The sequence below is a fragment of the Mirounga angustirostris genome, unplaced genomic scaffold (genome assembly GCF_029215605.1).
Source record: "Mirounga angustirostris isolate CCGP_5_RB_7025 unplaced genomic scaffold, mMirAng1.0.hap1 SCAF_4, whole genome shotgun sequence".
NCBI classification, from domain to species: domain Eukaryota; kingdom Metazoa; phylum Chordata; class Mammalia; order Carnivora; family Phocidae; genus Mirounga; species Mirounga angustirostris.
The window spans coordinates 163,211,409-163,223,674 of NW_026991712.1; the positions used below are offsets into that span (position 1 = coordinate 163,211,409).

The window sequence follows — 12,266 nt, forward strand, 5'->3', positions numbered from 1 at the left end:
CTTCTAGAAAACAACAAACCTCCACAGGCAGATGCAGGCCCAGATAAAGAGCTGACCCTTCCCGTGGACAGCACAACCCTGGATGGCAGCAAAAGCTCTGATGATCAGAAGATTATCTCCTATCTCTGGGAGAAAACACAGTGAGTGCGGACGCAAAACCCTTACTGATACAATGTCTCCAGACCTTTGAAAGCAAGGTGTCACTTGCTTTTAAGAGTTCACTTGCTCTTTTTTTTTTTTTTTTAAGATTTTATTTATTTGACAGACAGAGACACAGCAAGAGAGGGAACACAAGCAGGGGGAGTGGGAGAGGGAGAAGCAGGCTTCCTGCTGAGCAGGAGCCTGATGCGGGGCTCGATCCCAGGACCCTGGGACCATGTCCTGAGCCGAAGGCAGACGCTTAACAGCTGAGCCACCCAGGCACCCCAAGAGTTCACTTGCTTTTACTGGCTTATCCAAGGGGAATGACTGAGAAAGAAACCTTAGCAATCCTAAACTTCAACTCTTAAGAAAATGATACAAAATAATTGTTGTAAGGAAAAAAGAATGCTTGCCATCAGCTAGTCTCCAGTTAGTACTTTGTGGTCCTGGTGCTTTTACAGGTACAATCCATCTGCCGAAATGCATAGTTTAATTACACTTGAGAGGCAGGATGGAAAGGGTAATGAAGCAGAAAAATACTGTTGCTCAAGATGAACTGGGTAAGGCTGGCAATGGGGATGGGGCAGAGTAGCTGTTACAGAGAATTGAAAATTCATCTGCACAATGAAAGCATTGCTCTGTTATTGTTTCCTTTAAGACACCATTTACCAATTATGTTAGTGAGGGGCCAAAGGCACTAACCAAAATAATACTAATTAAACTGGAATTACCTAATTGAGCCATTTCTGGTTCTCACAGTTTCTTTCAGCTCCTTTAAACCATAACAAATGGAACTCAGATTGTATGCAGGATCCCACGGGAAGCAAAAGAATTCTAAGGAAGAGTTAAAAGCATTCTTAGTTTCCACAGGTAGCAGCCATAGGACAGACCGAGCATTTTGTTTTGTTTTCGTTTTTGACGAGGGCATTAGAAATAGGTGGGAAGGGGCTATAATTTGATTGTAGAAACCACTTGACTTATGATTGGTGAGTTGGATTCTAGAAATTCTTTTCCTCGGCTCTTGTCTCTTGTGGAGAACCGAGTCTTCCTCAGCCCATTGTGTTTGAATTATAACTGTTTGTTGAAGACACAGCTGATAAACCTTCAGCTGAGTTTTACTAGTGCGTACAGCAGAAATAATGCTGAGAGGAGCTTCTTGGAGGAGAATCTGCTTCAGGAGGGATGACTAGGGCCAGAGATTATAGGTTTAAACAGCAAAACAAAGCAAAACCTGGGAGACTGCAGATTTCTCTGGTCATCCCGTAATTTTAAGGAAAACTCTGAGGCATTCTGGTCCTTGAGCAGAAGGACTCTCTGGAATGTGCAGAGCTGTGCCTAGATGTTGGCACAGAGCTCACTCCCCGGTTGCAGGCTGCTGTGTGAGGCCGCAGGGGAGGAGGAAGGCTGCAAGGGTGTCCAGGGTCCTCTGTGGCCCCTGTCCAGGAGCTGCAGGGAGCTTGGCTTTAGAGCTACTAAGAAGAGGATGGTTTTGCTGAGAGTTCCTCTGCAGCCTTGGCCCATTTCCTTTCCTTGACTTTTCTGTAGGAGGGAGTTTGGCATGTGATTAAGAAACGCATCTTGCTTCTTTGCTGGCAAGAGCTGAACCAACTAGTGGGCCAGAAATGCTTTTCAGAAACATCACTCTGAAATCATTCTTTTGATCAGAGACCTGCTCAGAGCTCTTTCTTCCTTTTACAAACTGGAACAGCAAAGAGTTTGAATGTTCTAGAAACTCATAGAAAGGATAAAGCTAGACGTGTTTGAAAGCTGGTGAATGGAATTTTCTGATCAGCAGGGTAGCCTGTATTTTGGGGCCAAATGACACTCTGTCCAAATGGAATATTTTTAACATGCTCCCTCAAGGTCTGGCAAACAATAGTTTGTGTCTCAGCTGAGGCAGTAATAGTCTGCTCCTGCTGAGTCAGGGATGGGAGGGCAGCTGACAGGTACAACTCCACCCTCTGGTTTCTTTCTCTGTCCAGGGGACCCGATGGCGTGCAGCTCGAGAATGCTAACGGCAGTGTCACCACGGTGACGGGGCTACAAGTAGGAACCTACGTGTTCACCTTGACTGTCAAAGATGAGAGGAACCTGCAAAGCCAGAGTTCTGTGAATGTCATTGTCAAAGAAGGTACCTCCCTGCCTTGGGTTGGTGCAGCCTCTGGATCAGATACCTGGGGAATCAGTGCAGAAATTGATCAGAGACAAGGGGTGGGGAGTAAGTTGGGGGAAGGGCAGCTGTTATGTGCTGTTCGAAAACAACCTTTAATTGGGAGTGACTGCAAGGTGAATTTTAGCTTCTTGTCCCCCCCACCTTCCTTCTCAACTGAATAGGGAAAGAAACTGGTTTTTTCCTTTGCATTTTTATTTTGCTTCTCTGCTGCTAAGCCCTGGCGTTTCTGTGGCTCTCCTGCCGTCTGCAGTGACACCTGCTGTCAGGCCTTAGAATGGCTGTCCTGCTCTGTAGTTGCCTGTGCCCCTCCGTGAGCCTGCTGCCGCCAGCCAGCTTGAGGCAGGAGTGCACGGGCTTGCTGTGGTCTGCAGGCCAGGGACCGGCGATGGCCCTGGGGGAGGGCTGTAAGCGGACGGGAGGCACGCAGGTGACTCCGGCGAGGGCACCCTGTGCTCAGCGGATAGAGCGTGCACACCTGAGGAAACAAAGCTGCAGGTGGGGCCCAGGAGAAGAGAGGTCTCTTTTTCCTTTTTCTCTATTAGAGTATTAAGGAAGGAATAAAAGAAGATGTTGAAAAAATAACATTTTAGGCCATATTTTGAAGAGAATGTGTGGTATCCGCTGCATGGAACCTAAAATCTAAGGCTCTTTGGCCCAGTTGAGGTCTCTATGTCCAGTCATCACCTGCTTCCCAAGGAGAGACATGGAATCCTTCCAGGGAGGCTATTAGGAGGACCCAGGAGAAGACTTTGCCCTCTCTGCTGTGGTGTCAGAAGAACATTTCTCTGGGTGGGACTGGAGCCTCAGGACCGGGGCGCTGGTGGCTGCAGATCTACACTGTTAGTCACTAGCTCCCTGGTCCGGGCTGGGTTTTATTTAGCGTGGACAGAGGGGAACCGAAGCCTGGTCTTCACTGGGTCCTAACCCCCAACTAATGAAAAGTTGGTTCATTGTCAAAAAGCCCCCGCTACACTATTAGGGGCTGCATGGACGGGCGCTTACAACAGCTCCATTTCAGATGCTTTCGATGTTAATTTCGATGTTAATTTCCCCCTAAGCATTGTGAAGAAGTATTCTTTCTTTTCCAGAATGTTATTTCATTGGTATTTCTTTGGTTAGAGATGAACAAGCCACCTACAGCCAAGATAACTGGGAATGTGGTGATTACGTTGCCCACGGACACAGCAGAGCTGGACGGCTCCAAGTCCTCAGACGACAAGGGAATAGTCAGCTACCTCTGGACCCGAGATGAGGGGAGCCCAGCAGCAGGGGTAAGTGCCAGGAACCGGAGAACTGCACAGGGTCACGGTGGTGAGATGGGGACAGGCGGCTGAGCCAAACATTCCAGGATCCGTTTTAACAAGGGCTCTCTTGTGTCAAACCTGGACTGCCCTCTGAGATTCCGGGACTTGCCTAGTGTCGCTCTGCAAGCTAGCGGCACAGCATATGTTCCTCTGCCCTGATCTTGCAACTGAAGTTGCCCAGGAGTGGGCTTGGTTATAACAGAAGCAGCACCCAAGCCCACAAAAGGAGTGTCGTTTGCCCTGCAATGTAGCCATGTTGTTCAACCCCACAGGAGGTGCTAAATCACTCTGACCACCACCCGATCCTCTTTCTTTCCAACCTGGTCGAAGGGACCTACACATTTCACCTGCACGTGACCGATGCGAAGGGGGAGAGTGACATGGATCGGACCACCGTGGAGGTGAAGCCTGGTGAGTTCATAGCACTGGGACTGGCTGGGAGTGCTGGCCTAGCCCAGCAAGACCTCCGTGCTGGACCCCTTCCCCCTAGCGAGGACGGAGACAGGTGGCAAAGCTGGCTTCTAGACACTGTAGAAACCCCGAGCTGAAAAATCCCTGGAGACTGTTCCCTCCTCCCCACGCAGGAGTACGGACCCCCCACTCATCTCCGATGGACAGACTGAGACTCAGAGAGGGCAGGGCTTGCTCAGCATCACACAGCAGTCGTGTCAGAGCCAGGCCCTCATGCCCCTGGTCCAGCACTCCCTCCTCTCCCTGTGATGGATGAGAGAGGGCTCTGGGTGCTTCGAGAATCTGAGCACAGGAATAACTTGAGTCATGATGTCTCATCACCACCCAGCTGCAGAAAACAATTTATTTTTATAAGTTGAGCCTCAGGCTTTATCTGACAACCCAGGGAAGGTAAAGTAACTGGTGTCCTTTACATTTTTCAGATTTGCAGAAATAAAATTTCTTTCTTAAATCGAACCGTGTTTTTTGCTTTGAGGCTGATTTGGTATTAGGGAAGAAGTGAGTGTGGGGTAGGGTAGAGCTTTATAAATTCCTGAGCATCTGATGAGAAGGTATTAACTTTAAATCTGCTCTTTGTTATGTAAGCCAAGCTCATGTACAGATGTCTTAGATGTAGAAGGGATCTCGGCAGGTCTTCTAGTCCTTGTCCTACCTCTATGAAGGACAACAGCCAAGACACTATAAAGTCTCTTCTGTGTTTAAAATCAGATCACAGATAGTCTACTTATTATGTAAATGATACATCAGAACAGGCAAATGGTGCATCCAATTATGGGAATAAGGTATTCTGAATAATCACTTTTATCTTCCAAATGCAGAGCAGTCTCTAAGACACAATCATAAATGAAGGACAGTGGTCTCCCAGTTCTAGAGTTACAGAAACATCGTGCAGCTCTGATATTGCTCTAAGGAAGCCCTTGTTTCTTGACCACCTGGATTTTTTTGTTTACTGTTTTCAAACCTGTAGGGCTGATGCATTTCCATTATCAGTAAGATCATTGAGATGGACATTTTCCCTCCCATTGTTGTAGACAAAGCATAGCAAGTCGCTGAAAATCAGATGTGGATCAGGAGACATTGTAGATATCCCCCACTCGGCCTAGAGAGCTCAGCAAAGCCAACTGGGCAGAAGCTATTATTATTATTATTATTATTATTATTATTATTATTATTATTATTATTAAAGACTATTTGAGAGAGAGAGAGTGGGGGGAGGGGTAGAGGGAGAGAACCTTTATGCAGATTCCCCGATGAGTGGGGAGACTGATGCAGGGCTTGAGATCATGACCTGAGCCGAAACCAAGAGTCAGACAGTTAACCAGCTGAGCCCCCAGGCGCCCCAGGGCAGAAGCTTTTAGACAAGACCTTGAAGCGTTCTTCTTCCCCACTCCCTTCACCAGACCCCTTGCCTCTCTGCTACGGCCTGATCCCCAACGCACGGGTGGTAGTTGTCTGGTTGGCATAGAGCTCTCCACACCAGCCCCAGATTGCATTAGTAGCAATTCACTATAGTCCCTTTCCATTTGCCGGAGGTCAGTTGTATTCCCGAATGCTCTCACTGCTTTCGCTCCTGTGCCAGAACGGATGCACAGTGGCAGGTCTGTGTTCACTCTCCTTCCAAAACCTGACTGATCCACGTGCTTTCCAGATCCCAGGAAAAACCACCTGGTGGAGATCATCTTGGATGTCAACGTCAGTCAGCTAACTGAGAGGCTGAAGGGAATGTTCATCCGCCAGATTGGGGTCCTCCTGGGGGTGCTGGATTCCGACATCATTGTGCAAAAGATTCAGCCGTACACGGAGCAGAGGTAGCTGGGCAATGAACGGGGGGCAAAAAGGCAAGACCAGGGGCCCCCTGGGCTTCCTGACTGAACTGGGAAATAGTGTGGGTAGATAGAGAAGGGTGGGCTCTCTGACCAAGAACTGTTCATGGTTTCCATTTCTTTAATGAACTTTTCTCTTCTAGCACAGGTCACATACTCAGTACTAGATACTATAGCAGGGTACCAGGGTACCGGGTCAGAAGAGATCCATTATGTTTGAAGGCCATAGTCTAGTAGGGAAGACAATCAGGATAAACATATAACATCAATACAGGGTGAATTTGACAGACTATGTGGTATCACGGAGACACAGGGGCAAGGCCAATTAATTCTTCCAGAGGAGTAGGGGCAGGGTGTGGTCCAAAGATTTTCCACTGAGCAAACATAGAAAGACTAGGAGGAAATTCATAATAGGGGAATAGCATGAGCCATGGTCCTGTAGTAGGAAAGTACAGAGTTTCCTCTGGAAGAAGTCCTTTGGTTCAGAGCACTTCCTAGGCCCCAGGACAAGGCGGGAGATGAGACTGCTGTACAGAACAGTCATAAGCAAGCCAGGGAGGTTCGTTTTTATAGTTTGGGAAGGGGAGGACTCAAGTCAGGTCATTTTATATGTGTGAAGTTTTTGTAGCAAGGAAATTTGGGTTTGGTTTTGTTTTAGGAAGACCAGCAGTGTGGATGCTAAACCAAAATAGGGAAAGACGGAAGGCTGAGGAGCCTAGAACTAGTCTAGTAAAAAGGTAATAAAACGTAAGTTAAGGTAGTGGCAATGGAATGACAGAAGAGAAGAAATGAAAAGAGAGGAAAATCAGAAGGATGTGGCGATCCTTTGGGAATGAAGGTGAATGAAGCCTCTAACATAAGACTTTAAGTTTGGATGCCTGGATAGATGGCAGATGCCATTAACTGAGGTTAGGGATACAGAAGGAACCAGTTTCAAAGAAAAGATAATGAGTTCAGTTTTGACTGTTGAATTTAGGGTATCTCATGGGTGACATGGAGAGAGATTTCATCACTGGCAAGTACGGGCTGGAACTTGGGCAGGAAAAAAAGCCAGAGATAGGGAGTCCCTGCACACGGACAGGAATCAAAGCCATGAGGACAGAGGAGTGTCCAGCACTGGGGGAGTGTTCAGCGCTCCGGGGAGCCCCAGTATTTAAGGAGGAGGCAAGGAAAGAAGAGCCAGCAAAGGAAACTAGGAACCAATAGTAGAGAAGTGGGAGGAAGAGCAGGTGGATGTGGTCTGCTGGCAGTTGGGGCTGCCAGAGGACTCCAGTGCCACAGAGGAAGAGTATGGTGAGGACATAAAACAGGCTTTTGGCTTTGTGATTAGGAGATCATTAGAACTACAGAGAGCATTTTACTTCAGTGTTGGGGACAGAAGGCAAATTGATGTTATGGCTGGAGGATACAGAGATGGTAAATGTAACAAGGCTGGTGCTGAAAATAAGATGGGAGATCGAAAGAACACCTTTTAAAGACAGGAAATACTTGAGCACTTTGATGGGCTGAGGGAAGGTGCTGAGGAAAAGTAGAAGGTGGAGGCTGGGGAGGTGGGTTCCAAATGGGGGCAGGTCTGGGGCAACAGCTGCAGGCAGAACAGAGCGGCACTTTCTCTGGAGACGGGAGGAAGGGCGGGCAGCTGTGCTATGATGGATGGATTTTAGAGGTAGGCAGGATGACATTCGAGAGCGTTGGTACCAGTGTGCTGGGTTTTGTCTTTGAAACTGGAGGCAAGGCCATCTGCTTTGAGGAGGTGGGAAGGAGGTGGGCAGCCTGAGGAAAATGGTAAAGGTTGGGAACAGCAGCTCCAGAAAAGGGTATTGGCTTTGAGCAGTATTGAGGTCTCAGCCGAGGTTAGAGACATGAGGTTAGTGTGGTGGTTCCTGACTCTAGCTACACGATAGAACCACCTGGAGTTTTTGTGAATATGCCGTTACCTGCGCCTCACCCCCAGAGATTAGGATTCAGTTGGTCTGGAGTGAGGTCTGGGCACCTGAAATATCAAAGCTCTCTACGTGAGTCTAACACGCAGTCAGGGCTCACTGGGTCAGAGCATGATGATTAGGACTTTCTTTTGAAGCTCTGCTGGCTGCCTGGGAGTAGGAGCAGAGAGAGTGGCTGCTTGGATTGACCCGAGCTGGTGGGGACCGGGGCAGAGGCAATGCTAATTCGTTGGTGGGCTTGCTGCTGGAAGTGTCCCGGAAGGGTTTGCTGGCACACTTGGTCTCCCTGCATCTGGAAGAGGATGCAGGAGCAAGAGAAAAGCATCACAGTGGCTCTGGGTTCCTCACTTGGACTGACTGGCCTAGTTGAGAAATTCAGGAGGATAGGCGTGGAGGGAGTATATGACAATGGGAAAGAGCACAGGGCCGACACCAGACAAAGCCATTAGTGTTAGGTCTGGGACGGTGAGTAAGGTACTGCCCCTCTCTGAACCGGGCCTGCCACTTGTAGAAATGCTAGTCCCTTTTTATAGGATTGTTACTGAGAATTAAATAAGAGAATGGTTATATAGTCCCTACCACATAGAGAGTGCTCAGTTGGTGGTTATCACAGGTTTGAGACCTGTTGGATTGGAGGTGCCTAGGAGAGGTATGGGGTGGATATCCTAGCAAGCTTTTGTAGGTGTACATGTGGTCATTCAGGAGAGACAAGGGGAGAAGAGGTGAAGATTTGAGGGTTACTGGTAATCAAGAGAGAAGTTGCAACTATCAGCATGGATTTGGTAACTGGGAGAAAATCATGAGAGATGGACCACAGATCTTTTATGGCAAAGGTTTGTTTCTTGATTCTGGAATTTATAATACCCCAGTGTTTGTGTCACCATGCAGCAAACTTGTAGAAAGTCTTTTATGACAGTGCTTCCCAACCTTTTATGTCCTGCCACACATAGGAAGCGATGCTATGTGTATGACACTTTGGGATAGATCGATGAGGCTGCTTGACTGGAAGGAACTGATCCAGGGCCTCCTGGTCCCAGTAGCCACCCTGCGTGCCAAGGGGATCACTAGCTTGGACACACCGACAACCCAGTGTGACCCACTGATTGCAAAGGTTTGGCTGTGAGAGTAATGTGGAGTCAAGTGGGTTCCCTGCAATGAAGGCCAAGGCATAGAGAACAGGCTTTGTGCCCACATAAATGTGAGGTCAAACATGGTCTGCCTTGGACAGAAACTGACAGAAAAGCAAACCGATTCTGGACATGGGGGAGCATAATCTTACACCAACCACACCACTGTGTAGGGTCTTTCTTGTTGCTGTTGTAGTAATGATCATTTGGCTGTTTTGATCCATGGATTATGCTTTTTTTTAAAGATTTTATTTATTTGAGAGAGAGGGAGAACACGAGAGAGGGAGAGAGAGAAACAGACTCCCTGCTGAGCAGAGAGCCCGACGCGGGGCTCGATCCCAGGACCCTGGGATCATGACCTGAGCCGAAGGCAGACGCTTAACCGACTGAGCCCCCCAGGCGCCCCCATGGATAATGCTCTGACGCTGTCTGACGGTCGACATTTTTCAGAGCGTTGTGGTTTGTCTTACAGGTCACCTGGACACAAACCCAACAGCACCACAACACAGTCTTAGCTGGTAAAAGGCTGACAGAAGAGATGTAGTGTAGCCAAATCCCCATTTTCCTGACCTCCAGTTGCTGGTTTGGAATGGGTACTCTTGTGAGCTGGGACAGCTTAGGGCCTTTCTGAATGCGTAGGTTTTGGAGTCAGACATCTCAGGGCTGGGATTTGGCTCTGCCATAATTAACTGTGTGACCCTGGGCAAGTTACTTAACCCTTCTGAGCCCATGCTGTCCTCTGTGAAACGGAGAGGACACTGAGAGCAGCTTTCTCCCTGGCTTGCGGGGAGAGAAGGCTTCTGGTACTTGGCACAGCGCCCGGCACACCGGCAGGTGCTCTGTACCGAACGTAGCTGCCGCTGCTGTGGACGACTTCCGCTCATTCCCACTGTCTCGTGTCTCTGCAGCACCAAGATGGTATTTTTTGTCCAAAACGAGCCTCCCCGCCAGATCTTCAAAGGCCATGAGGTGGCAGCGATGCTCAGGAGTGAGCTGCGGAAGCAAAAAGCAGACTTTCTGATATTCAGAGCCCTGGAAATCAGTACTGTCAGTGAGTAATTCTGGGCAGTGGAAAGAAGAGCCTACCCAGTGCCCACAGCTCCCCACAGCCCCGCTGTCCTCAGGCTTCATCTCCTGTTCTCGAGGAGCACGGAGATAATCACTTTGCTCCGCTGCCCAGTGTCCTGAAAGCTCCTGGCTCAGCCCAGAGGTTCTTCACCTGGGGTCCGTGGGCCCGCGAGGTAGCGTTCAGAGGGGCTAGGAGTTTGAATGGGAAGAAAATGACATCTTCCTTTTCACCCACCTCTAACTGAAATTCATTATTTCCCTCTATTAGGAAGGTAGGCAAAAACTCCAGTAGTAACAGAACCTGTGACTTTTAGGCAGTAGAAATCACTGGTAATTTCATAACATACTGCGTGATGAAATGTCATTTTTACTCATCACCACTTCAAAATTATGGCAGTTGTTAGACCCGCTAATAGATCTGGTCACTTGAGGTTTTCATAAAGACACACATGTATGATTATCTTAAAACTGTATATTCTTAAATATTTCAAAAACATGGGCAATATCATTGCTTTCCTTCGTAATACTGTGTATCTTGGCATTTACGTGATGCACAGAAGGGCCCTGAAAGATTAGGAACTGCCCACAGGGAGCAGCTGCAAGCAGAACAGCCGGACTGTGTCAGTAGCCTTGCTGACTGCTGCCGGCCGATCTGCCCGTGACCATCACCGCTGGTTGGGCGGGGGGGGCGCCCTCCGTCCTCTTGTGTGCCGGCAGCCGCCGGGCCGGCCCTGACTCCTGCCGACCTGTCGCCTTTCCCCCTGCTTGCAGCGTGCCAGTTGAACTGTTCTGACCATGGCCACTGTGATTCATTCACCAAACGCTGTATCTGCGACCCTTTCTGGATGGAGAACTTCATCAAGGTGCAGCTGAGGGATGGAGACAGCAACTGCGGTGAGGCTTCTGCTTGGCGCTATGCCAGTGGCTTTGGCGCTGAACGTGGTTCTGAGTTGAGCAGGTGGGTGGTGGTGTTTCCGAGGCAGATGAGCAAGCGAGGAGAAGAACTCTGTGTATTTTCTGTTTGCAGAGGACTTTTCCTCCCTTCCTCCAGGCAGCTCAGGGTTAGAGCGGAGTTCTGCAGCGGGCTCGGACGAAGAACCAGGCTTAGGTCCAACGGAGTGCAAACTGCAGCCTAAGTCAGATCAGCTGCAAGGCCTCCTGGCTCTTTGGAGTGCCTCTGTGCGGCAGCCCAGTGGGAGCCGTCAGGTTTCTGGGCCCCCCGGGCCCCTGGGAAAGCTCTACAGCCTGTCCCACTGCCCCAGGGGCTCAGCAGGGACAGGGCAGGAGGTGGACAGCTTCAGCTGCCCACAACTGCAAGGTCTCCCCTGCCCTGGGCCGCCGTGGGGGCCGCCTTGTCCGCAGAGCCAAGCCACTTGCCAAGGCCGGGGCCAGCCCAGCCCGCCCTCCTGGCCTCTGTCTTCACAGCCCTCCCCATTTTGTGTCTCTTGGCAGAGTGGAGCGTGTTGTATGTTATCATTGCCTCCTTTGTCATTGTTGTCGCCCTGGGAATCCTGTCCTGGACGGTGATCTGTTGTTGTAAGAGGTAAGATGGATTCTCCTCGGAAATTCATTAGAGCTTCTGGACGTGTATTTATTCATTAGGGAGGTATCTGGCACCTTCCACATGGAAGGCGCTGAGTCTTGGGGTTCCTCGCTTCCCGTCACGGCCCAAGGCAGGCGCAGAAAGGCTTTCGTCACCCTCTCCCACTCCTGAGGGCAGGAATGCACTCCCTCAGCCATGTGGCCGTCACCGCACTGAAGCGCAACCTGGGAAGCGTGGCCGTGGCCGGGGTGGGAGCGGGAGGGCCTGGGCCGTGGGCCTGGGTCACCCCTCCAGGGGGTGTGTTACTACTCCACACCTGCCTCACCACTCAACGTGAGTTCTCAATTCTGCCCTCCTTTGTAGTTGGGATTCACGCGTCTACATGTTTTCACGCATTTGTAGACTTTGGTTAGTCATGATTAAGCGTTTGGATTTTTTTTGGGTGGAGTCTTCCTATCTAGTCTTACGATATTTAATGGGAATGTTTATTATATGTTTTTCATTATTAATAATGATTTCTTCATTACTGTGTGCCGAGCACCAGGATGATATTTTGTAGGTAATATCTTTTTTTAAATGCATATAACCACCTTTTCTCATCTCACAGCTAAGGAAGTGTAGGCTCAGGAAAATGGCCTCACCTGTCCATGGACACACAGTTAATAAGTAGCAG

The 12,266-nt window shown here is 49.3% G+C and overlaps 1 protein-coding gene across 4 annotated transcripts in view; it reads left to right on the forward strand.

Moving 5' to 3' along the window:
- The window catches only part of KIAA0319L (KIAA0319 like), a 95,354-nt gene that overhangs the window by 75,067 nt on the left and 8,021 nt on the right, over window positions 1–12,266 (forward strand). For all 4 annotated transcript variants that reach the window (XM_045898108.3, XM_045898107.3, XM_064589487.1 and 1 more), the window contains exons 12-19: window positions 8–140; window positions 2,124–2,272; window positions 3,434–3,585; window positions 3,891–4,029; window positions 5,738–5,897; window positions 9,891–10,033; window positions 10,822–10,944; window positions 11,503–11,593. In XM_045898108.3, coding sequence (XP_045754064.1) covers window positions 8–140; window positions 2,124–2,272; window positions 3,434–3,585; window positions 3,891–4,029; window positions 5,738–5,897; window positions 9,891–10,033; window positions 10,822–10,944; window positions 11,503–11,593 — 1,090 coding nt within the window. The remainder of the gene's footprint in view (window positions 1–7; window positions 141–2,123; window positions 2,273–3,433; window positions 3,586–3,890; window positions 4,030–5,737; window positions 5,898–9,890; window positions 10,034–10,821; window positions 10,945–11,502; window positions 11,594–12,266) is intronic.